The sequence below is a fragment of the Gossypium arboreum genome, chromosome 7, assembly GCF_025698485.1.
Source record: "Gossypium arboreum isolate Shixiya-1 chromosome 7, ASM2569848v2, whole genome shotgun sequence".
NCBI lineage: Eukaryota > Viridiplantae > Streptophyta > Magnoliopsida > Malvales > Malvaceae > Gossypium > Gossypium arboreum.
Window position 1 is genome coordinate 92,469,204 of NC_069076.1, and position 26,829 is coordinate 92,496,032.

General features: G+C 34.6%; 3 protein-coding genes across 9 annotated transcripts; 1 reads left to right on the plus strand and 2 right to left on the minus strand.

Moving 5' to 3' along the window:
* The first annotated feature begins 8,447 nt into the window (after positions 1–8,447).
* Positions 8,448–17,029, plus strand: LOC108455116 (uncharacterized). Of its 7 annotated transcripts, none has more exons than XR_008285648.1 (11): positions 8,448–8,951; positions 9,105–9,179; positions 9,444–9,588; positions 9,684–9,965; positions 10,046–10,193; positions 11,863–12,804; positions 12,907–13,145; positions 13,222–13,295; positions 14,306–14,420; positions 14,955–15,208; positions 16,177–17,029. XR_008285648.1 is itself a non-coding variant. In XM_017753727.2 (10 exons), the coding sequence occupies exons 2-10, from the start codon at positions 9,115–9,117 to the stop codon at positions 15,009–15,011; spliced, it is 2,067 nt and encodes a 688-aa protein (XP_017609216.1). In that variant the 5' UTR covers positions 8,448–8,951; positions 9,076–9,114; the 3' UTR covers positions 15,012–17,029. The 7 variants fall into 7 exon arrangements, 4 of the variants coding, with proteins under 4 accessions (XP_017609216.1, XP_017609222.1, XP_052886514.1 ...); XR_008285647.1 differs by having other exon boundaries at positions 14,955–16,018; positions 16,105–16,709; XM_017753727.2 differs by having other exon boundaries at positions 9,076–9,179; positions 14,955–17,029.
* Positions 15,515–17,795, minus strand: LOC108455131 (uncharacterized). The gene is made up of 4 exons (XM_017753737.2): positions 17,214–17,795; positions 16,760–16,922; positions 15,883–16,533; positions 15,515–15,767 (listed from the first exon to the last, which is right to left on the minus strand). Exons 1-3 carry the CDS (start codon positions 17,679–17,681, stop codon positions 15,884–15,886), a joined length of 1,281 nt encoding a protein of 426 aa, XP_017609226.1. The 5' UTR covers positions 17,682–17,795; the 3' UTR covers positions 15,515–15,767; position 15,883.
* A 4,902-nt stretch (positions 17,796–22,697) lies between these two features.
* Positions 22,698–25,561, minus strand: LOC108467277 (small ubiquitin-related modifier 1). The gene is made up of 3 exons (XM_017768235.2): positions 25,277–25,561; positions 23,139–23,288; positions 22,698–23,027 (listed from the first exon to the last, which is right to left on the minus strand). Exons 1-3 carry the CDS (start codon positions 25,352–25,354, stop codon positions 22,965–22,967), a joined length of 291 nt encoding a protein of 96 aa, XP_017623724.1. The 5' UTR covers positions 25,355–25,561; the 3' UTR covers positions 22,698–22,964.
* Between the last annotated feature and the right edge of the window lie 1,268 nt (positions 25,562–26,829).

A 26,829-nucleotide genomic window follows, 5' to 3' on the forward strand; every position in this document is an offset into this window, starting at 1 on the left:
GTTAACTATTAGTCTGTTAGTAGTGAACTTGCGTGGTCAGCATGCTTATTCTAGTATATAATAGCATGTATCTACTCTGTTCATGAAAAAAGTAATAAGATGATATTCTTCTTGATTGTATTCTTTACTTAGCTTAACATGGTATCAAGAGCCAATTGATCCCAAGATTTTTTTTTTCTCTTTTCTCCTTCGTTTATCCATGTCGCAGCCTACCAGTCCGTCAGCTGCTCATTCTGCTACACCGGCCATGACATCTAGTCTTACAGATAGTGTTGTCGATAGCTGATTTTTTGCTACCAAGAAAATAAGTGTACTTCTTGATGATACTAACTACTTACTATGGCGCCAACAGGTTCTTTTGGCCATCAAGACATACAAGCTTCAACGGTTCTTGGACACTGGTACGGTTCCTCCTTCTTCGCTAATTCCTGATGCTGATGGTGTGTTTCATGAGAACCCAGAGTTTGCTTGATTTGAGCAGCAGGACAGTGCTCTTGCTTCTTAGCTTCTATCCTCTGTAAGTCCAGCTGTTCTTCCTCATCTTATTGGTATGGACACTAGTGCCCAAATCTGGAATGCCATTGTTGCTCTATATGGCAGTAAAACTACGTCTAGGTTAATGTTTTATAGGCGTGCCTTGCACTCTCAATGTAAGGGTAATCTGTCTATGAGAGAGTTCTTGGTCAAGATTATGGGGTTTTGTGCAAATCTTGCAAGTTGCGGAGAAGTCATCAGTGACCATGAGCATGTCACTGCTATACTTAATGGTCTGCCACCTGAATATGAGTCTGTTGTTACGATCATCACAGCCAGTCCAGTTCCTTACAACGCTCAGGAGGTGACTACAATGCTTCTTGATGCTGAAGCCCGATTGCAAGATCTTGTGTCTGAGATTCCTAGTTCGGTTAATATGGTGACGCATCAACCTTCAAGTGTTCCTGAACCTACACCGACTTATCGCCCCTCCTCTAATACTCGGGGTCGTGGACGTGCACATTCTTCTAACTCTCGGTTTCAATGTCAGTTGTGTGGAAAGCAAAGGCATCTTGTGGACCGCTGCTACTATAGGTTTGATGCGTCCTATAAGAGTACAGGTTACAAACCTCTTGTAATATCCTGATTTTGGGCCTAGTCGGAATAGTGGTTTCGTGACCACAAAATCCGAGATATAAATAATTATTTTATGATTATTTTAAGGTCTATGATATGATTGCATGATTGTGTGAAAATTTCGTGAAGAAATTTTATGCATAAAGTGCTTAATTTGAAATTTGGGACTAAATTGAATAAATTGCAAAACTTGTGTTCTAGAAGTATTTTGCATAAAATTGAATTAGATTATTAATTACAGGTCCTTAAAGAGTAATTTTACCAATTTCTAAGTCTATGGACAAAATTGGACATGGATGGAATTTTGGAAAGTTTAGTAGTAAGGGCATTTTGGTCATTTAGGGTAAAATGAATTAAAATACAAAATTAAAAGCCAATTTTGCTCATCTTCAACCCCATGGCCGAATATAGCAAGGAGAAACCATGGCTAGGGTTTTCAAGCTTCCAAGCTCGATTGTAAGTTCGTTCTAGCCTCGTTTTAATGATTTTTACGTTTTTGGAGTCCGGTTGCTCGATTTAGCTTATGCTAGCAATAATTTAACCTAGGGTTTATATTTGGAAAAATACCCATAGGTGAAATTTGTGTATTTTAGTGTTTTATGATAGAATATGAGGTTTTAAATTATGTTAGACAACTTGTGCTACTCGGTTTTAAGTGAAAACGAGCAAAAGGGCTTAATCGGTAAAAATACCTAATAGTCATAAGTACATGTTAGAGTGAGAATTTGATGTTGCCATAGAAGGTAAAAATGATCAGCATGTCATAAAACATAAGAAAATAGGCTGAATTTTAATTTACGAGCTTTGGGGCAAAAGTGTAAATATGCAAAAGTTTAGGGGCAAAATTGTAATTTTTCCAAAATATGATTTTGGGTCAATTTGAATAATGTGAGTCCTAATTAGACTATATTTTAAATGATAGAGCAAGGAAAACTGAAATTCGGGCTAAAATGGGAAAATACCAAGTGGTGGGCGAAATGGTAAAATAGCCATTTTAGCATACGAGGTAAGTTCATATGTAAATGTTGGTAACATAGTTATTATTTTAAATGTTTTAATGTTTTTAAATGATATGATAATTATTATGAAATATTATACTTGTGATAATTGTTTGATAATATGTCAAATTATGTGATATACTTGGAAAATGTGAAATACTACCGAGTATCGATATCGGCATTCCGTAGAAGATGGTTGAGACACATGATTGGGAAAAGGTCCGTTGAACCTCAGGAATGGATTAGGATACAAGTGACATGTCACTTGGGATATTTGGGCATCCGAACTCGTTGAGTTGAGTCCGAGTTCACTTATGGATGCGAGCGTCCGAACTCGTTGAGTTGAGTCCGAGTTCGTGAGATGTAACTAGGCATCCGAACTCGTTGAGTTGAGTCCGAGTTCACTTATGGATGACGCCCAAGCTCGTTGAGTTGAGTCCGAGTTCACTTATGGGCGGGTTACATGGTAGCTTGGCTACATATGTGGCACTTATGTGCAAGTTATCCATGTATCCGAATTATATTCGATGTGTTCAACGGGTAAAGTTCTACTCAAATGGAGGAATACTCAAGATGAAAGGGACGTATTGGTAAGTGTTGTGAAATGGATACTTTGAACAGGTATGTACTTAACCCTCGGGTTGAAAACTCGATATAACAACAATATGGTAAGATGATAAATGAAAAGGTGATATGAATGTCTTGGTGATGATTATGCAAATGATGTTTTATGTTTGCTTATATGGTTATGTTACTTGCTATTTGCATGTGAGCTTACTAAGCATTTATGCTTACTCCTCCTTTTCATTCCTTGTAGTGTTGACAAGCCAGCTCGGAAATCGGAAGCGGTCGGAGGCACGCTCACACTATCCGTATACCATCTTGGCATAATGGCTTGTATATTTTGAGTCCGCATGTATAGCATTATAATCATTTTATATGTATGGTCTTATGATATGGTTATTGAGTGGTATGGAAATAGAAATGCTTGATAATGATTAGCCATTGGAATGGCTAATCATGATCATATTTGGTATTATGTATGTCAAATTGCTAGCTAATCCATGGAAACCATGAAATAGGTAAAATTTACCATAAAATAGATTCAGACAGCAGCAGTGACGTGAGTTTGAAAAATCACTAAAAATAGTAGAAATGGAATTAAATAATGAATAAGTTATGGAATCGAAGCTTGATGAGTCTATTTTCATATGGAATAAGCAAAACAGGTATATGAGCTATATTTTATGAGATGTTTAAATTTTTGTGAAACAGGACCAGAGCGATTTCTGGATCCCCTGTTCTGACTTTGGAAATTCACCATAAATTTTACAAAGATAATTAGAAGTCACTCTTTATATGTACAGATTCCTTATTGAGTCTAGTTTTATTAGAGACAAACGGCATAGTCATTGAAGCTTTGTACAGGGAGATATCTGATTCGTAATACACAGAGGTCAGAGTAGTTGAACCCTGAAACAGGGGAGACTTTAACTAATAAACTGTACTAATTGGCCCAACCAAAAATTCTAGAAAAAAATTAGTAGATATATATATGAGTCTAGTTTTAGGAAAAATTTACGGAATTGGATTTTGAGTTTCGTAACTCGATATATGATTTTTAAAGCGACTGTGATGCAGTTAGCCAGCTTGTCTAGAAATTTTAAAATGAATTGTATGAGCTGTTTAATTAATGAATTAAGTCCGTTAACACCTCGTGTTCGGCTCCGGAAACGGTCTCGGGTACGGGGTGTTACACCTCTACCTTCTTCACAAGTAAATATATGTATGTATGGCACTGGCTCATCTATGGTCCCTTGGGCATCGTCCCCTGTGCCATCCACCAATGCTGCCTCTTCAACTCCATCAGGTTGGTATTTTCCACCTGTTCCTAACTGGCCTCATCCGTTTCTTGCAAACTCTTCACCACCTGTTAGTGCAACTCCTCCTGCACCTACGCCCCCTCAGGCCCTCATTGCAACTCCTGAGACAGTCGATGATAATGCGTGGTATCCAGATTCTGGGGCAACCCATCATCTCACTCACTCAGCTTCCTCAATAGGTGAAAGCACTACTTACAATGGCCCAGGTAAAGTGTACATCGGTAATGGCAATGCACTCCTTGTGTTATCTACTGGTCAGTCTTCTTTACTCACTCGTACACGGCCGTCATATATGAGATCTTTGCTATTTGTTCCTGGTATAACAAAAAATCTTTTGTCTGTATCCAAATTCACCAAAGACAATCAAGTGATCTTTAAGTTTCTTCCTCAAGAGTGTCAAGTGCGTGATCTCAAGACTAGGGAGGTGCTTCTTCGAGGGCCTGTTCAGAATGGTCTCTACAAGCTACACTTACATGGCACCTACCCTAATGTATTGTCGTCTGGATTAGCTCAATGTTTTACAGCAAGCTCGAATGTTTCATTAAATGTGTGGCATGCTAGACTTGGTCACCCTTGTAAATCAATTCTTACAAAGGCTTTAGCCAACTGTAATACTTCTGTTGATTCGAATAAAGAGTTGTCTCCTTGTGTTGCTTGTCATCTTGGTAAAGAACATAAACTCCCATTTCAGAAATCATTCACTAAGTATATTGCACCTCTTCAGTTGGTTGTTGCTGATGTTTGGGGTCCTGCACCAATCTGTTCAAATGATTTTCGCTACTATGTTGCCTTCACGGATGCGTTCACGCGATATACTTGGGTATATTTTTTAAAAAAGAAGTCAGAAGTGCTTGCTGTTTTTCCTTTGTTCCATAGACAAGTTGAAAGAACTCTTGGCTGTAAGCTTAAAACTTTGCAAACTGATGGGGGAGGAGAGTTTCAAGTGCTGAGATCCTATCTGTCTCTCCAAGGTATCGTGCATCGCCTTGCTTGCCCCTATACATCTGCCCAAAATGGCATCGTGGAATGCAAACACAGGTAAATTGTTGAGGCTGGTCTCTCCATGCCGGCTCATGCTGCTATGCCATTAACCTACTGGCATGATACCTTCAGCACGGCCGTTTATTTGATAAACAGGTTACCTTCCCATTTCCTTGCTAATCTCTCCCCCTATGAAAAATTGTTTCAAGTTTCACCTGATTACTCATGTCTACGTACCTTCGGATGCATGTGCTTTCCCAACCTACGCCCCTATAACACTCATAAACTTAATTTTCGGTCAACCCCTTGTACATTTTTAGGGTACTCCCCATATCATAAAGGCTACAGTTGTCAAGATACTAATGGTCATGTTTATGTCTCACGTCATGTCACTTTTAATGAGACTGTCTTTCCATTTAAAACCGTCCCTACCAAGTCTGCACCTACCAGCTCTATCCCACAAACTAGTTCCAAACTATTTGTCTTATCTCCACATTTATCTTCCACACCTACTTCATCACGTGTCCTTCCATCTAACTCTCAAGCTCCTTCTTTAGTCAACAGCTGTTTGCCTACTCAAAACTCTCCACCTAACTCCATTTCTTGTCCGTCCAACACCATTTCCTCTATTCCACTACCCTCACCACCATCTGTCTCTCATATTTCACCACCCTCACCACCTTGTGTTGCTCATAATTCTCATCCTATGATTACACGAAGCAAGGCAAGGGTCTTCAAACCTAAAGCATACATGAGCATAGCATCCAGTCTGTCTGAAGAAGTTCCTACTGATATTCATGCTGCTATGGCAAATGAGTCGTGGAAAGCTGCTGTGCATAATGAATTACATGCACTGATTCAGAATCGCACGTGGAGTCTCTGCCCTTTACCGAATAATTGTCGAGCAATTGGCTGCAAATGGCTATTTAAGGTGAAAAAAAAGGCTAATGGTTCTGTGGATAAGTATAAAGCTTGTCTGGTTGCCAAAGGTTTCTCGTAGCATGCTGGGCTGGATTTTCAAGACACCTTCAGCCCTGTGGTTCGTGCAGCAACAATTAAAATTGTTCTTGCTATTGCCGTCATGAAAAGGTGGGCACTAAGGCAGGTGGATGTCAACAATACTTTTCTTAATGGGGAGTTGTCTGAAGAGCTCTATATGACACAACCACCGGGGTTTGAAGAGGTAGGGTCCTCGGGTCAGAAGTTAGTCTGTAAGCTCCACAAAGCCCTGTATGGCTTAAGGCAAGCTCCTCGAGCATGGTTTCAAACACTAAGGCAGTACTTGGAGTGTCATCTTAGTTTTCATGCCTCAAAGGCCGACCCATCACTATTCATTCGATCTACTTCAGGAAGTTATTTGTTGCTTATGGCGTATGTTGATGATATTGTGATTACGGGCAGTTCTCGCAAGGATATTAATGATGTAGTGCTCCAGCTTCATCAAAAGTTTGCACTCAAGGACATGGGGCAGCTCAGTTTTTTCTTGGGTATAGCTGTTCATCGTACGTCTCAGGGGGGCTTGCTCTTGACTCAGAAGAAATATGTTACTGAGCTTCTTCACAAGGCTGGTATGTCCGGCGCATCTGCTACACCAACACCCATGGTGAGCACCCCAAAGTTTGTTGCTATCGATGGGAGCCCTCCATTCGCTGACCAGCATCTGTATCGTAGCATTGTTGGCATGCTCCAATATGTTTGCATTACACGGCCTGATTTGTCCTTTTGTGTTAATAAGCTTAGTCAATATATGAATTCTCCAAGTGATACTCATTGGACAGCTATCAAACGAGTGTTGCGATATCTTATTGGCACTATAGATTATGGGTTGTTGCTTTCCAAGGGACAATTTGAATTAGTTTGCTATTTTGATGCTGATTGGGCGTCCTCTGTTGAAGATCGTCGTTCCACCTCTGGCTATGTGGTGTTCTTAGGCTCCAGTCCTATTGTTTGGTCTCAAAGAAGCAACCAGTTGTGTCCAGATCCTCCTCTGAAATTGAATATCGAAGCCTTGCTAATTGTGTGTCTGAATTGCTGTGGGTCAAACAGTTGCTCAATGAGCTTGGCCTGCTTCTTTGTCAACCTCCCGTGATTTGGTGTGACAATACCTCTACTGTCTCAATGGCAGCAAATCTTACACATCATGCCAAGGTGAAACATGTGGAGATTGATCATCATTTCATTCGTGAGAAAGTTCTTGACGGCACCCTGCAAGTCAACTTTGTTCCATCTGAAAAACAAATAGCTGATGTTCCCACCAAGCCCATTACACCCAAGGCATTTACTTCCTTTCGAACTGCTCTGCAAGTCTTCTCCAGTGCTGATGTTGCTTTGATAGAAAACAAAAATTGAAGAAACCAGGAGAATGTTAGCATAACTAATAAAAGTTAGTTAGTCTGTTAGTAGTTCCACTGTTAATAACGGGTTAACTGTTAGTCTGTTAGTAGTGAACTTGCGTGGTCAGCATGCTTATTCTAGTATATAATAGCATGTATCTACTCATTCATGAAAAAGTAAAAGATGATATTCTTCTTGATTGTATTCTTTACTTAGCTTAACATAAAATATTCTTACTTTAAGGGTAATTAATATTATTATATAAATGTTTTTATCATTTCACACTTTTATATAATCTTTAAATAAAATAAATTACAAATATTATTTAGGATTCAAACACTCGACCAATAAATTCATATATAAAACTCTTGTCATTTCACTAATAATCATTTGTTAATATATATTAATATAAAATATTTTATTCTCCCACATCATGTGTTATAAAATCCAATATTTATAAAAAAATCTGAAATTTTACTACACAATATCCAAAAGTTATAAAACAAAACCCAATTACTTAAAATCTAGTCTAAAATTACAAAATCTAAAATTTATATGAAAAAATTAAAAAAATAAACTAAAAAAATTAATATAAACTGTTGAAAGATCCTAAAAATTCGACAAATCAAACTCAGTCTAAAATCTATTACCAAATTTAAGGTTACAAGTGAAATGAACTTATGTAAAAGTTAAACTAAATAATAATAAAAAAATTTAAAATTATATATGAACTTTAATCTAATATGAAATATTATTCATGAATTTTGATTGTACAATTTTATAAATAAAATTTTGATTTGATAAAATTCTCATAAATTATTAAAACAATTATTGATATAACATCATTTTATAGATATACATTACATATATAAATAACCATATTTATCTAATATAAAATAAATTAATATATTTACTTTCAAAATATATATTATTAAATCAAAATTAAAATTTCATATATATAATTACATTAAATTATATATATAATTTCGTGATTTATCCTATCCACTTAAAAACAATTAATGTATCAAAATATTAATTAATCTTAAAATATCCCAAAAGTGCAAATTAAATAGAATAGAAACAGCCGTAGCAAATAATAAATATTTATATAAACCCGCTCACAGGCCCCAAATCCCATATACCGCGCATGTTTCGGTTATTTTCCCCGGTTTATTGGCTACAAATAAAATTTAAAATAAATTATTTATTTTTAAAAAACAAATAAAAAAAGAAAAAAAACAATGTTGTCTTCATAGTTCCTATTTGACCTACTAACTTCCCATTTTACCCTTCTTCTTCAACCTCCTGCCTCCAAGGGCAAAAAGCTCACATCCATAAAGCACCAATTTAATTTAATTTGATTTAAATTATTTGATTTTTCTGTTTTTCGAATTAAATGACGTGTTTTTGATTCTTCAAACGCATCCTTCATATGTGAAAATGGAAATTTTCTTTTCATTCTTCCTGTTCATTTGATACCATTTTTTTTTTCAAATTTCTGATTCTTTTCGTATCTTTTATTTTCGATGTGCGTGTCGCTTATTCGTTGATTTTTCGTTTTTCGTTTTTTTGTTCTTTTATGAAGCTCAAGAGTGATTGTTCCTTCATTTCCTCTCACTTTCCTATTGGAATTCTTTTCATCAATGTCTGTTTTCCCTTCTATCTTTATTCCTATTTTTTAAATAATATTGTTGCTTATTTTCGATATTAGTGAGAATTTATGGTTCTTTTTTTTTTTTAACTTCCTCGATATGCTAATTGTTAGGCAGTGATTTGCTGTATTTTGAAATTAAAACAGAGCTTAGAGCATGGTTTTGATGGGGAAACACGATGATGCACGCTCTGTTTTTCCTTTAACAAGTCTCCAGATCGGGTAAATTCATTAAATTTGAATTAATTTTTATATTACATTTACTGTTTATATTTAAAAGTTTTGGCTTCAGCTACTAGTTCATACATTAATGTTACGAATAAACTTCTTAACGCATTATCATTTTCTCCCTAATTACCTTTTTCTGAAGAGATTAAATGATTATTTTCATCCCTGGTCCTTGAGTTAATCAATTGATTTGTATTGTCTGGGTTTTCTGGTTTCCTTATGTCTTATGAGTTTTTGTTGTGTAATGTCTGTTTGCAGGGACTTGCAGGCATATCTTTCGGATCTTAGCCTTTACCTGGCCATTGAAAGTAACAAATTCTACATTTTGGTGGACAACAGGCCATGGCTAAGGGACTTGGATTCACGGCCAGCTCACTTGTGGTGGCAATTAATGGTTACCAAGGTTGTTGAGAACACTTTTCTTTTATAATTGAATTAAGCTATTTATTCAAAGAAGAAGATTATAATTGAATTAAGCTATTTATTATGTATTTACAGTCCAGGTTATCTCCTTTTGCTAACACCAAAGGTCGTAGGGAGAAAAAAGAGGGGAAGGAAGCTTCTTCCGAATCAAATGCTAAAGATTCGAAAAAGTTAGAGAGATGGTTCTGTTCAATTGATGCTGCAATGTTGTCTGAACAGAGGGTTTTGCTACCTGTTAAGAAACTGAGAACATCTTTACTCCTTAGCAGTGAGTTGCATCGGACATTATATGGCTTCATTGTATTTGAAGTCACATGGTCAAATGTCCGAGGTATTAACTACTTAAATGAGCTTCAGGTATTTGCTCTTGGATATGCTCATTTTTTTGTTTGTAGTTCACCATCGAGGTCTTTTTATTTAACGTTTCTCATTTGCAGACTGATACCTCTCTGGCCATAGAGGCTAAATCCATGCAAAGATGGGAATTTGACAGCATCGATCAAGCTGCAAATTCTATATCTTCATGGTTCTCTGGAACATTCTTGGAGCGGTGTCATTTAAAAGTGTACCTGGATTCAACGACTGGTATGTTCTTGTCATTCATATTTTAAGATACAAGGAGAAAAGTCATCTTTATGATTCTTGTTGTGCAACAAATTACCTTTTACTTGCATTTATAGCATTTTGAACTGGCAAAACTGTTATAAATGTAGAAATTGCAAACTGGACATGCATGTTTGCAGGAGCCTTATAGTGTTGTTAGGAGTCAAGTAGGTGTAGCACAGTTGGACGGCCAAATCAACTTTATAAATATATAACTAAACAATCACAGTCAAGTCAAACTTTTCATTTCAGTAATGCATAAATCTTTACTTTGTTCTACTACATTCTGTATTCCCTAACAAGGTACTGGAGAGTCATTATCTCTCATTCTCATCATCTCCTCTAGTTTACCTCCTGTTCCCTTTGAACTCAAAGAAACACTGTTAATAATGGAGAATTCTAATTGTTATAAGTTTTAAGAGGGGTGAACCTAGAACTTCCTTTGCTGCCAACAACTTAAGAGTAGCTCCTGAACACCGCTCTATTGTATCTTTCACTAGTAAGTAATTTTGAGTTGTATCATGGTGTGAAGCCAGACCATGTACCAAGTCAAGCGCTATTAATCCCTGCAGCCTACCTCTGTCGTTATGTGGTTTTAGCTTCTGTTTAATTCTTAAAAAGTGTTTTTGTTAGGTTTGCCAGTATCCTTTATTTTTTGTATCAATAGTTTGTTACAGTCCTGTCCCCAAAAGCTGTTGAGAAAATAATTTTGAGTTTGGATTTGAATATCTTTAATTGTAACTGGAATTTTATTTTTTCTTCTAGTTTTTTTTTTGCCTCAATATTTTCTGCACTGGTTTGCCAAATTTTTATTCTTGTACAGGAGCTTTATAGAGCCTTTTAGTCTCTGAATCTTAAACAGGCACAAAAACTTGTGATTCTACTTTGCCTATAATAGTATGCTAGAAAGGCACGGGACATCAGAAAGGAGTCATCCTTAATTACACCTGTTTCAATCTTATGCTGTTATTTTGACAGCTAATTGGATCAAACTTGCTAATCCTCTTACCTTTGTATATGTGATTGAATAGAAATTGCTAGTTATTCTGGCTTAGCCTACCAAGTTTTTTTACAGAATGAACACCATAAACCTGTCAGTTCTCTGCAGTATTGCAGAAAAACTGCTTTGATATAATGACCTGTATGCCGGCATTTCATCTGAATGTGTATGATTGATTATTAGTATTTATATTCTATTCTTATAGCTGTCTTATACATTAGGTACTGCTAATTCTATGCTTTCTGAATGAGTACCACGTATTATTTCATGCTTCTTAGTTGAATTGAGGTGTGGTGCCATCAAGTCTCAGGTTGTTGGTAACAACTCATTACATTGATCTGATCACATGCAGGAGCTTCCTAAAAGCCTTTGCTGTTTGCACCGTACCTTTTGTAGTTGAAGTTACCCTTATGTCTGTTCACTGCAATAGGTACAACATGTATTTGGAAAATGGTCCAATAATTAGTGGATGCCTTAAATTGGTTGTCTGCATATCAATCTATTTATCTTCCATAATGTATGTCTCATTTCTAGGCACTTTCAAGACATGATAGTTCTTAGAAGCCTGAAGCTACATTATCTCACTTCCTCCCCCACCTCAATGCACTCAATTTGATGGGCTAATGCTGTATTTAATCTGGATTATTTCAGGAGAGGTCTTCCATGACACTGAAGAAGATTTTGATGAGGATAATGATGATGGAAACATATATGAGGATAGTTTCAGCACTGAAGAAAATTTTCTGTATGATCATTCTGGCACTTCCGATTTAAGGGTTTACCCTACTACCGGGGACTGCGAAACTTTTGAGCCACAAACTCCAATTGGGCCTTATAAGAGAAAAAATGTGACCAAGGCAACTAGTACTGGAGTTGAAGTCGATCTACATTGTGAGGAAACCCAAAGGCAAGCTGAAAACTCATCCGACAACTCTACTGAAAATGCAGTTGAAGCTACAGAGTACAGGGATGTTCTTCTTCTGTTTAGATTTGATGATAGAGATCTTCCATTTAAATTACAGCAAATAATAACTCCTGATCTGAGGTTACTTCGTTTGTTAGAGGCTGGTCTTCCATCCTGGGTCCTCTTTCTTCAATCATATCCTGGCTTTTGCCATATCTATCGGCCATGGATGTGCCCTCTGGCCAGAGCTTTATATGTTTTGATTTCAGTCATAACTGTTGTAATTGGGTTTTATGATTTATACAAAAATGTCCCTGTTCTTAAGGCAACTGCTGCTCGTTTATGTGGGCCACTTTTTGATTGGATAGAAACCTGGGAGATGGTATCAAGGATCAAGTACTTGGGAACTATGCTATTTCTGCATAATTGTCAGAAGGCTGTGAGGCTGTTTTTGACATTTACACGTGCTACTCGATCATTTTTCTCTTTTCTTTGCCTACCACTGGCAGAACCATTTATGGACTTTTTGGACTTCCTTTTGCCATTTTGGAATCTATTCAGTGAGGTAGTCGAAAGCTTCTTTTCAGTCATATGGATTGTGATTTGTGCTCTCTACAATCTAGTGGAGGATCTCATAGAGATTGTACTGATGCCTATCTGCTTTATTGGCTTAGTTCTTCAAAATCTCGGTAGGTAATCAGATGATTAAATTTTCTATGCTATTCCCTTATTTAGGGGCATTGGCTTAATATGTTAATTATGTTAACTATTCTTATTTCATGCTATTACAGCAACTTCCGTCCTGTGTCCTGTCTTTTGGATTCTTTGGGAAATAATATATGCCCCAATACGCCTGTTCCTTGGATTCGCCAGATTTGTGGCTTTTATTTGTTTCTTCATCTCTCGTTTGGTTGGAGATATATGGCAATCTTTTAGAAGCATAATTCAATTTGCTTCTGCTACTGAATCTGCAGTGAGCAGTAATGAGATTTCCATGTGGCGTTCACTTTGGAATGACATTTTTTCTCAGGTTAGAAGACATTATCGTAACTAAATAAATTTATTTCCTTATGTTTATTTACATTTCCTTTTCTATGATCTTACAGGTTTTTCGTGCTCTTAGAAGTATATTAAATGGTTTTGTTGCCTTCTTCGCAGCCTGCAATAGACATCGCCTAAGGTGTTGCATTTTAATCTATCTGCATCTTTTCTATGTCATATTGATTTTTTGTCCTGTGACCCTTTATTTTAGATTTTAACTAGAGAGCCAGGCAAGCACTTTCTGAAATGATGTTTTCAACTAAATTTACCTAGTTATACAACTTTCAGCAAGTTAGGTAATTAGTTATTCACTACATAAATATTATTAGACTATTTTATCAATGGACATTGTGTGGTTAAAGTATCATGGAGTCCTTTACTAGGAGTCAGATTGCATTTTGCCCCATCATGGGCAAATTAGTCCCTATATGTTAGACCAAAGAACAAATTAGCCTTTTCTATTAAAAAGTTCATCCATTTATACTATTAAAAACTAGTGTGGCTTATAGAATAACCAAACAGTGACACGTGTACCTTACGCTAACAACAAAGATAAATTTTTAATAGTAGAAATGGTATGAAATTTTTACCAGAAGGATTAATTTGCTCTCCGATTTAATGTACAGGGACTAATTTACTCATTTTTTTGAGTAGAGGGTAAAATGCAATTTCACTCCTAGTACAAGAGCTCTCATAGTACTTTTACCAACTTTGTGTACATCTATGATGAGAATGAGAATATATCCTTATTGGCCCCCTCATTACATTCAATTATCACCCTAAAATATTACTTTGCAATTTCGATCTAAAATGTATTCAGTAAACCAAACTTTTAGGCTTTGCATGATATGGAAGATGGAAAGACTGAAAATGGAAAATTTATTAATCCCACTTTGTAGCTAAACCGTTACATTAATAAAATTGCCAATCTTCACACTTTTCCATCCATTTTACCAACCCAGCCTTGGAGTTCTGAATCACATGCCTATGTACTAATGTGTATATTTTTCTTCTATTGTTTTTACTATATTCTTGTGATGTACCAATCTGCGTTTGGGATCACATTTCCTTCAACTTTTATATATTCTGCAAAAGACCCATTCTTTAAGTTTTTACTTGCATTTAACATTTTGGTTCCACTGTATACAGCATTTATAACCATGCAAGGCATTTTGTTCAAAGACCATTTGGTGGAGCCACAACATCACAAACCTCAGATCCTAGACGTAGTAAGTCGGCACATGGAAATATGATGCACCCCCACGTAAGCAATCATATACTTTATCTTTGTTTAATCTATTGCTCTCATATCCGGAAAAATACTATGAGACTATGTAAAAATCTAATTGCATTTTGCTCTTTTTATTAAAAAATAGATAAATTAATTCATGTACATTAAATAAAAATAAATTGATCATATCTGTTAAAAATTTCATCTATTTTCACTTTTAAAAGCTGATGTAATTGACAAAATAACCAGACAACTGTTTCGTGTACCTCATTATGATGTATATGAACTAATTTTTAACAATAAAAATAGATAAAAATTTTAATAGAATAATCAGTTTGCTCTTTGTTTTAATAGACATAGACTAACTTGACTATTTATTAAATAGAAGAAACAAAATGCAATCCAACTCTCAATATAAATCGTCCATAGTATTTTTACCTCTCCTCTCCGCATGCTTTTGCATTATATGGCAGGCATGAACCATTTTTCTGTTGCTACACTTATAGTTCATTAAATCATTCTGTATTTGCTACTCCTTGAGCTGATATTTTCATTATATTTTTACAGTTAGAAATAAGAAGGAGAGTCCATGGTAAATCTTGTCCTCCGGCATTGTCATTTTGAAATGCCATTTTGAGTTCGGAAAACGTAAGAAGCTAATCCTTGTTCTGATGAGAGCTAATATTCCGATGCAAAAATCTTTTCAACAACCAATAACATGAATAATCGAAAGCTAACATGAGCCAATCTGATATCAACACTGAGAAAAAAACCATGGGAAAGGAGGGGAAAAGAAAAACCACCTGTATAGCTCTTTAGAGGTAATTTCATTCTTTTATTCCTTCTGTGTCTAGGAAGCTGTCTATTTCTCATTCTCAATGTTTCATTAACTTCAGCTTTCTTTTTGTTTTAATCCTCTATGATATCTAAATAGTCAGCTTCTAGTTTGTAATTATTATGTATATACACTTTATCTATTTATTTATCCCTCCCCCAACCCCCCAAAAAAAAAAAAAAGAACGTTGGGAAGTTCTGAAATAAGGATGATAACTATGGATGTAAGATTATCTTCATATGATTAATGTAAATGTTGTGATGATTGCTCAGTTCATGACGTATGCTAATGCTAACATTAACTGGTCCAGCATACTTGATAATCAAAGAGAGAGTCTTCACATAATGATCCACTTGAAATCCCCACATACATGGTTATACAAAATACTTCTGCTAGCCAAAATATAATAGCAGTATTACGTTATAATACACCTACAAGTGCTGTCCTCTAATCTAATGAGGTCCTAAGCTTTCTTCTGTACTTTATAACTGCCAGCCGGATATCTACATTACGACATATTTTCATTTTACTTCCATGTCCTTCACCTGTTCAAAACATACGTAGATATAACCCTCAAAAGAACTTCTTTCCGGCATTTTTAATTCTCTCTCAATTCGATGTAACATTGCTTTATAACATAAGTTTAGGTAGAGCGCTTACCTCATTTAATGTTGTCCTTATTGAAATGCATTTGCTCTTCTTTCTCCTGTGTAAGTTTCAAAGCTTTTGTCAGCTCTTGATTTGTAGCCTGCATGTATCTCTTTAACTGTCCGACATCCTTGGCGGTTTTTAGAAGGTAAGTCTCAAGCTTCTCAATTTGACAGAGTGTGTCTTTAATATGAGAAGCTTCTTCATGGACTGACCGAAAATGATAATTGCCAGTGTCTGTTACGGTGGCAAATGTTTCTGCATTGTTCCCAGATATATCATACAAAGATTTCCCAATATTTTTAGGTACGGAAGGCACTGACTGATTGCAGTTATCTTTGAGAGTTGACTCCATTCCTGCAACTATTGATATACCCCGAAAAGATTCCACCACATGCTCAGCAAAAGATTTGCATTCAATCAAAGGACTAACTGAAGCATCAAAAGTATCATTCACTCCCTGTAACATGGAATTGTGATCAGGTGGCTCAATTGTCTCCAAATGAGAGAGGAAATCTTTCTGAAGATTCTTTCTGACTTTCTCTGAAGCAATGAACGATGTTTCGAGGCTTGAAGTCCCTAAAGGATCACACAATGGTTGAGTACCCCTTCCGAGAGCATTTTGTGATAGAGCATTTTGTGATACTTTATCAACTTCAGCATCTGCGATAACACTAGGCATCATACTTGAGCTTAAAAGGGATGAAGCAAAGGAAACATATCTAAGTTGTCTCAACTCTTCTTTAAGTATCTGTGTTGGAGAGAATTCGATCCTCCAAAAACCCTCCCGATATATGAAAAACTCGAAAAAACCCGTACTGGATAGCATCATAAAACAAGTACTAGAAGGAAAAAAAAAAAAAAAAAAGACGCAACCAACGATACCTACATCCATTTGGTGAATTCCCAGTAACAGATATCTCGTGAGTGATAATATCTGATAGGCCACCACGCCGGAGTCTCATTGTTGATGGTCTTTCGTCTATCTCCATAGACCTTGGCCGTGAACTCGTAGGACTCTCGAACTGCAAGAAACCACAAGCTCCATGTCCCTATATAAAGAGCATCAACCCTTTTATCAGTAAATGTTTTGAACACTCGCATCCGAACCCGAGTAACAGATCGATCTTGGTATAAGTATAACAATTGAATTTCACAATTTCTATTCGTCTGATGGACACATTTTTTTTTTTTTTTGTTTCGAGGTGCTTTTGGGGCAAAAATGTTTTTATTTAAAAGTGAAAATGTCTGCAATAACCTTATGATCTCCAGTTAAGATGAAATCTTTAATAAATTATGAACCCTAAACCTTAAAAACAGCAAAAAAAAGGAGAACAACGTACCGTTCTAATACGACAAGTAAAGTACTTGGTCTCCTTCCCATTTTCATCTCGCCGGTTATTAACGGTACAAGCACCGGCGCCGCAACTACACATCGGTGCCTTAACATCATCGCACCATTTGTAGAAATTTCTGCCTCGGGTGGCTTTATCGCAAGTACAGTTACGAGAATAATATGGTCTGCCGTAGTTAGCGTCACTACGGGAAACATGAATGGTGCAAGCCACACCGCAATGGCAGCACAGCACCGGAATTAGGTGGGTGTCGAGCGGCGGAGAGGAAGGTTTCGCCGTTGGGTTGTCGTTGGAAGGGCAATCTTTCGCCCAGTGACCTTGCTTTTTGCACTTAAAGCATGCGCTTTTCAGCTTTGTTTCAACCAATGGTGTTAATGTCGGTGGAGTTGTGGTTACTGTAATTGCAGTGTTTCCACGTTGTTCTTCGCTTTGCCTCTCAGATTGATTGGCTGCCATTTCCCTCTTTATTTGTTTTGTGCCTTTCCTTCAAACAAGACCCGGACTTTTAAGGGCATGAAATAATTGAAGTACCGCAATTTCGCCAAGCTTTTGCCTCTTTCCTTTTTATAATATATAATTGGTAAATCACTCCATCAGTCACTTAACTTTGGTATAGTTGACAAAACAGTCACTTAACTTTCAAAAAATAATAAAACAGTCATTACTAACCATTTTCCGTTATAGACGTAACGGAGCTGCCATTTTCCATCCCCTATCACTGCTCTCCCATCCCTCTTCTACTTCCCCACCATCCTTCCCCTACTTCCATCAACTTAGCTTCTAAATCCTTGTCTGGTTCACTTCCTGCCAACATCTCCACCTTGTCCGAACTCCGTACCGTATTGCTTCAACACAATTCTTGTAACACTGCTAATCCTTATCTGTCACCGGAATAGGGTTACAAAGCATTATCAAACTTTTCAGATCAAACACATTCAAAACATGTTAGAACAGTAAACTTAGGTATCTAACCATTGTACCCTTATAAGTACCACAATTATATCATCGAAACACATTAATAAGACATCATATAAATCCAATTTGTAAAGATACCAAATTCATTCTAATTTGCCTATATCATATTCATTTATGCACTAATTTAAAACATGTCATATTATAGCCTTAACATAATATATACTCATATGTATATAATCAACCAATATTAACTTATAATCTTATTTACAATCAACTCACAAAATAGTTCATATTTAGACACCCTAGGTACATGCCGACACAAAAAGAAAAACATCACCACGTTTTGAGTTCGGGATCGTTGATGGATGCTGAATCGGCAATCAAACTTAAGTACCTAACCTGCGCACGGAAAACAAAACTGTACGTTGAGTATAAACCCAGTAGTATTTTTATAATCCAAATATTAAGGGCAAGATAAATTAATATATACATTTAATCACACAATAACATTAATCATTCAATTCATCAATTCATCAATACATCATTTATAACATATTCAATTCTTATCTCTTACTATTTCAAATCTCATACTTGCTATTCAAATAGCTTTTCACATTCAATGTTTTCCAATACCAATCATAGTATCACTTCATTTAATCACCCCTATTAACACGACTCGGACTACGACGGATACACGAATCCAACCAAAACACACCAGTTTGATAACTAGTATCTTATCGGATAATTCGAAGTAATAATTTAATACCTAATGTCTCATCGGCTAAACCGAAGTAAATTGGCACCCAATGTCTCATCGAATTAATCCGAAGTAATAGATTGACACCCAGTATCTCATCGACTCGAAATTGAAGAAATTTCTAAACTCTTCCACTCCTATGGCATGCCATGTATATCCAACTTAGCCCGATACAGTTAATAGGATTTAATTTTACTTTCCAATAATAATATTCAATATCATATTTGCACAATATTACATTTACACATATATATTCTTAATATATATATATATATTCCAATTCAATTCAATCAATATAAATTCAATAATTTCATCATATACCAAATCAATCTATTTCAATTGCAAAACACAAATATTCTCACCTCAACACTTACCATATACATTAAACAAAAATTACAACAATTAATAACTAGCTTCGGATTATAGAAATACAAACCAGAAATTCTGAGTTATTCCTCGTCGACTTTATCTTTCCCCTTTTTAGTTGAGAGTTCCGATATGACGTTAGTTACGGAATTAAAACAATTAAAATTTATCAATACAATACAATTTAAATTTCATATTGAATATTTCAACTTATTATTCAAAATTTGTCTAAATTCCAATTTAGTCTCTAAACTTAACTAACTTTTGTTCTTCACATTTAATTCTTTATTTTCATGCAAATTCTACTTTAGACTAAATTCAACTCCCTATTTTCACATAAATTCCTAAATTTCAAAATTTTCGTAATTTAGTCCCTATTACTCAAAATTTACAATTTATTCTACAATTCAATCAATTTTCATTTCTAACTTAAAATCTATCAATTTAATCCCTAATACTCAAATTATTCAACATAGACAACACTAAAAATTCAATAATTTCTAAAATTTTGACATAGGTCGAGTAATGTTTAATACCGAATTTTAAAAATATAAAATTACAAGAAAAGAAACTAAATTAACTAACCAATTGAGCTTTGAACCCTTGAAATTCTAATTTTCCTACTTTCTCCTTTACTTTCTTTTTCTTTCTTTCCTTCTATGTGTCGTTTTATCTTTCTTTTTTCTTTTTATCTTTCTTTTTATTTTATTATTATAATATAATATGTATACTTAAACATTAAGGTTTATTATTATAATATTATATATTTTTAACTTTAAATTTTATAAATATCTTCATCTTTATGCCGCAAATTTAGTTTCTTAAAATTTTTTAATTTATAATTCAACTTTCACCCTATATGTAATTTAATCTTTATATCTAATTACTTTTAATTCAAGCAAATTCACTTAATCAAAACCTAATTAACTAAACAACTAGCTTTGTAAATATTTATTAAAAATATTTACGAGTCCAATTTACGGAATAGAGTCTCGGAATGCACTTTTTTTAATTTGGTCCTTTTCTCTTAATTAATTAACTATCAAAATATTAAAATTTCTTAACAAAACTTTAATAACATCTTAATACCACTCGTAAATATTTATAAAATATGTACCGCTTAGTTTATAAAAATAAGGTCCGATACCTTATTTTCTAAAACCACTTGAACTTAATAAATCACTTATATAACATAAATGATCAAATCAATTTTTTTTAAATCACATTTGACTTGTAAATATTAAATAATAATATTTACGAACTTACTCATCGGATTTGGTGGCCCCAAAACTACTATTTTCGACACCACTAAAAAACTGGTTGTTACAATTCCTTATCTAGGTTCATCCCATCTTTCGCCAACCTTTCCACCTTACAGAACATTTACCTCGACGACAACTTGTTCACTTCAGTCGCCCTTGAAGCGTTTACCAGGTTAACCCATCTTCAAACACTGAGTTTAAGCGAAAACACGAAGCTGAGTCCATGGACATTCCTAGATTTATTCGAATCAACGAGTCTCGTCGAACTTCAATTCGACAACACCAACTTATAAGACACTTTAACCGATGTGTTCCAATCTTTGAACAGTTTACAAAGCATAAGATTGTCTTACAACAACTTGAACGACACATTGCCGCCTTATCTCGCCGGTTCAATGATTCAAAATATTTGGATCAACAATCAGAATGTTGGGTTCACAGGTACTTTAAATGTTTTATCTAACATGACTGATTTGCTTCAAGTTTGAGTTCATAAAAACATGTTCACTGGTCAGATCCCATCTAAATCTGTGGGTACCTTTGATATTAAGCTTAAAGAAAACTTATTGACTGATTCAGTTTCAGGATCTTTAATTAATCTCCCTTGTTTGAATAACATTTCATTGTCTAATAACAAATTACAAGGTCCATTTCCAAAATTTCCCAACATAGTTGAGAACATTGTTGTTAATGGTACTAATAATTTTTGTAATAATAATGGTGATCCTTTTGATCTTCAAGTTACTACATTGCTTGAGATTGTTGGTGGTTTTGGGTACCCTATTTTTCTCTCTAACGATTAGTCTGGAAATGATGTTTGTCAATGGGTTTTTGTTACTTGTGATTCACAAGGCAATGTGGTTACTCTGAATCTCGCAAAGAAAAACTTGGTCGAAATGATTTCGCCGGTGATTGCGAACCTTACGAAGTTGAAGAACTTTCTGAATAATAATAACTAAACAAGTTCAATCCCTGATGGTGGAGAAGAGGGGCGGGGGAAGGATGGCGGAGAAGAGGGAGAAAGATGGGATACCAGTGATGTGGGGATGAAAAATGGCAGCTTCGTTAAGTCTGTAATGAAAAATGATAGCTCCATTACGTCTATAACGGAAAATAGTTAGTGGTAACTATTTTGTTATTTTTCGAAAATTGAGTGACTGAATTGAAATCTAAGTGACTATTTTGTCAACTGCTTTAAAATTGAATGACTGTTGGTGTAATTCACCCTATATAATTTTAAGAAAATTGAAAACATGCCAAAAGTCCAAAATTTACGGTAGTAGTTTGGCATTTTAAAAATAAGATTTACATTAATTTTGGAATGTCTTTTTATTCATATAAATTATGAAGAAATTAATTATACATTAAATTTGAGTAAGGAAAGAATTAATTGATATGTAAATGGATACAAATCGATTAAATTAAGATAAAAATTCATTGAATGAACAGTTGAACCGTGTTTTTATCTACAAATGAGAAAACGACACAATAATTATCTATATTTTATTCAATAAATTAATTTAAACCAGTGATATAGTGAAAATAATTAAATAGACGATAATAAGATGTAATACACAAGATAGAATTTATTCAATAAAACAAATATGAGAATTTATTCAATAAAACAAATATGAACAGCTGATTTGCCATTGCCACCCACCAGGTGACATTTACTGCCGTGGTCCATCGGCCTCTTTTTCATTCTCTATTCCACCGCTGGAACTCAACCTCGGTTTAAATGCGATTACATGTCTAATTTTTTAAAAATGTGCTATTCAATTAATTAATCCTGCTGGTAGATCTTTTAAACTTCATATAAACAATTTTCATCCTTAGCTTACAGATTCGGTGTTGGATTGTCTGTCGCTATTTTAAAAAACTGAAAATACTGAAATTTTATGACTTTTGAATATTATCGAATAAAAATTTTTAATCAGTGTTTTTAATAAGTTTTTTGGGTCAATTTTTGATTTTTCGAATTTTCAGCCCCAGTTGAAAGTTTCAACATTCTGAGGCATTTTTATAAGGTCTTAAATTGTAGAGGGAAGTTTTAAAGCTTCTCCATATTATAGCCAATTTAATTACATATAAAGCATTTGCTGCTTTATAACAGGCTTCATCAGACAGTAAGGCAGCCTAAAAAATTCAAGAAAAAAAACTCACAATCCAAAGTAAGCAACCCAGAAATCAATACTTATAGATAGTGACTGCTAAACAGCCTTCAAAACGAGTGCATATCGGAACAAAGTTCCGAGTTCCATCTCACTTTGTAAACACTAGAAACTCAAGCTCTTCTATAAGAGCAAGATGATTCAAAACAAGGTCCACAAGTCTTCATAACATGGCAATAAGGTCGTATATAAAAACATTGGAAACATCTTACATAATCAGACCATAACTAACTCATCAAATACTAAATGCGGCAAAGTAGTACTCGCTTCACACAGTACCACCGGTTTGGTGAAGCATAGCATCGATCTCATCACCATCCTCCATCTCAAGCTGAAGCAACAAAAATAATTAAATAGTTATGCAACGAGAAAATTCCGATCTGTGTGGTGCATATTAGTACAAGTAATCGTGTATATGTACAAGAGAGGAATGAAATCATACCTCGTCCGGAGTTTGCTCGCCTCGCAGGCGGCGACCATCGAACAAGAAGGCAATCGAGTTGAAATCCACAGATTGTCGGTCGCAATATGCATTCATAAGCTTCTTCAATTGTGTGCTTCTTTTGATCCTGAAGAAAACTTCATTCCCGTCCTACAATCATAATACAATTTAGTCCAAAAGTAAAATAGTGAACCTTAATCCGAGTAGTTTTACCTTATATTCCACTGCAAAATATCAACACCAAAGTTCTTAATTCAACCTTAAAAGAAGTGAATAAAATTCTTAAGCCAAAACAGATATACCATTCAATAGTAAATTAAAAAGGTTTGTACAAATAGATGAGTCAAATCAAGGGTTGTTTAAGGCCACATAAACACAATCCAACAAATTAATTTCACAAATTTGCAGTTCTTTATCAGTTCAAAAGCAGAAAAACTATTTAAACCTGAAAATTTCTTAAAACCGATAATTAGACAACAATTGATTTCCCATTATTTGGATTATCAAAAACTCTCAAATTTTTATACAATTCCGAACTTCAAGAAAGACAACTAAGATGTACAAAAAACAGGTCAAAATAGAGTTCCTTTTGACAAACAAAGATCCTGCCATCATTACCTAATCAAAGATTCGCTAAGAGACACAAAAGGAAAAGTAATAACAAATCACAAACCATATCTTTTAGATCTTAATGTAATCTAAATCATGCTAAATCTATAACAGTGCATGAGTAAACACCACGGTCATGCCTTCCAATTACGGCTAATATCAACATATAACACAAACAGAAAAGGCAATCAATTCTAGAATACACATATTTTAAATAAGAAAAGAATAAATTAACTCTAATCTCAAATATTAATCTTGTTACAAGAACAAGCCAAAAATAGAAATAACAAGGTAAGGTACTTGGGTTTTAATTCTTTAACTAAAGTACTCAGCCTCCAACCAACACTTTATTGATCAGCCGGCATGGATTTGACGGTTGACAATGGTTTAAACGGGAGGCATTCCCGGGGATCGGCGCTCTTGATAGATTCCCAAGAGAAGGAGAGTAACTCCCCCTTTCTCATGGATTCCATAGGGAAAGGCTATATATAGCCACCAAGTTCCATGGGACAAATGTGGAGTGCATAAGGGCCACGCACAGATCATGTATGGTTCTAGTGTCTGTAGCCATGCAGCAGTTAGGGAGGCCATCTCCAAGGTTAACCTAATGAGGTCTCCACAGGTGGTGGTTTAACTAATCTCAAACATTAATCTCAGTTATAAAAAGAACAAGCCCAAAAAAGATATAACAGGCTAAGGTACTCAGGTTCAGGGATTTAAATTGCGGTCGCGGCCGCGTTTATCGCAGTTGCAGACATAACGAATGCTATTGCGGTCACTACGGGTATCGCGGTCGTGAATTTTTAAATTGTAAAACATAATAGCGGTTAAACGCGGTAGCGGTTTCGGACGGTGCCGCTACCGCTATATAACGGCCACTATAGCGGTATCGGACCGCTATTTAAATCCCTGCTCAGGTTTTATTCTTAAACTAAAGTACTCAGCCTCCAATCAACACTTGGTTGATGGGCCAACATGGGTTTGACGGTTGACAATGGTTCACCCGGGAGACGTTCCCGGGTATAGGAGCTTTTGATGGATTCTATGGCGAAAGGCTGTATATAGCCACCAAGACCCGGGAAACAAGTGTGGAGCACACAAGGGCCACATGTAGATCGTGTATTGTTCACGTGTCCGCAGCCATGCAGCACTTAGTGAGGCCATCACCGCGGTTAACGGACTCCACACATGGTGGTTGAACTGGTGAGATCTTCCAAGCACGGCGGAGGCATAAAACACACTTATATAACATAAACCAGTCTTTGCAACTAGCCAATCACCATCTCATTAATCCCAAAGCCAAAAACACCATAAACACCCAAAAATTTTAAAATTACAAAAACTCAATACTTACCCATATCGGCATAATTTTCCATATAAGTGATCAAAACAACCCAAACAAACAAATTAAAAGGTATAACCTCTTAAAAACTCGAAATTCCACCTCCCAACATAAAAAAACCCCAAGGATTTAAAACAAGAAAGCGATATCAAAATATAAAAAATAAACCCTAAACGTTTCGAGAGACCTGGCCTTTGACTTTGAGGTTGATGTGAGCGGCGGACTGGTCGCCGGGTTTCTTATCTTCTTCTTGCTGCCCCGACATCTTGTTTTCCTCGGCGATTTTTGCTTCTGATTCAACTTTAATTCGATCTTTTTATAGAATTAGGGTTTTTTTAAATTTTTTTTCTTGGATTTCTATAGTATTTATCGAAGACCGAGCGCAAGGTTTCTTTACTTTGCCTTTTTATCTTTTTATTATCAGTTCCGAATTCCGATAACTCGATTTCCGTACGTTCATTGAAGTGGGGATTTATTACTGGATTATTTTTTTATCCTACTTTTAATTTTTAATTGATTGACTAATTATAATTTGACACGTATTCTACATAATTGATTGAGAAGGACTTAAGCATCGCTTTTCTTTTTTCTTTAATTTAATATTTAGTCCTTTAAATTTTATTTTTTCAATTTAGATACCTAATTTTCTTTTGTCTCACTTTAATACCTAGACCTTCATCTTTCATCTCAGTTTACTCCAAAATTTTTTTGTCAATATGGTAATTTTAAATAAAATGTGATGAAAATAATAATCCAAGCATTTGAGTGAGACAAATATATTTAAATAAAAGTATAATGCAAAGACCAAATCATAAATAAATATTTTTGTATTTATTATTCGGCCTTATCTATTCAACATTACCATCATACCGTTACTATTTTATATTGTTGACATATTAAAAATATTAAATTATGAGAGTATATAAAATTATGTAATTAAAAATTATTATTTTCAAATATGGAAACTTTAAATAAAAATTATTATTATGTATATGGTTGTAAGAGAATATATTAGACGAAAAAGTGATTTCACGTCATATTTATCTCTTCCTAATTAGATTTTTTTATTTGTCATTTTTATTAAAAGAGATATGAATAACGTAAAATTACAATTTCATATAATCTCTTCTTATGGTTGTAAATATTTTAATTGATCTATCTCTAATGATAGAATATTATTATTAGTTATCGTGAAATTAAAAAATTCCAAATTATAGTATTAGGAGATGCTTATTTATTTATTTTTATTTTTAATATAATCTAAGGATATTTTATTTTCCTAAGATCATGGTGGAGTTTTTTTTTAATTTCAATCACAAATGTATTAAATATTTAAATATTTACGGTTTTATTTGATAATTCATTGATTTAATCTTAAGTGTCTTTGATAATTTATAATAAAAAATAAATTATAAATTTTTCAATAAAAATTTGTGAAAATTTGTTAGGTAAATAAAGAAATACTTATCCATGTAGAACTTTTTCCAATTTTTATTTTACTTTATTTTTTAAACATTATTATCCTATAAATACTTCACCCTTAAATTTATCAAATTAGGTTTATCAAATAATCTAATCATATTTTTTAAAAAAATTTACTTGAATAAATTTTATAACTTAAATTCAACATTTATTTTTCAACTTATCAAACAACACCTAATATACTTAATAAAAAAATTCGTCCCCAATGTGACTTTCATAATGTTGGTAAAGATTAAGACCTTAGAAACTCATATGCCC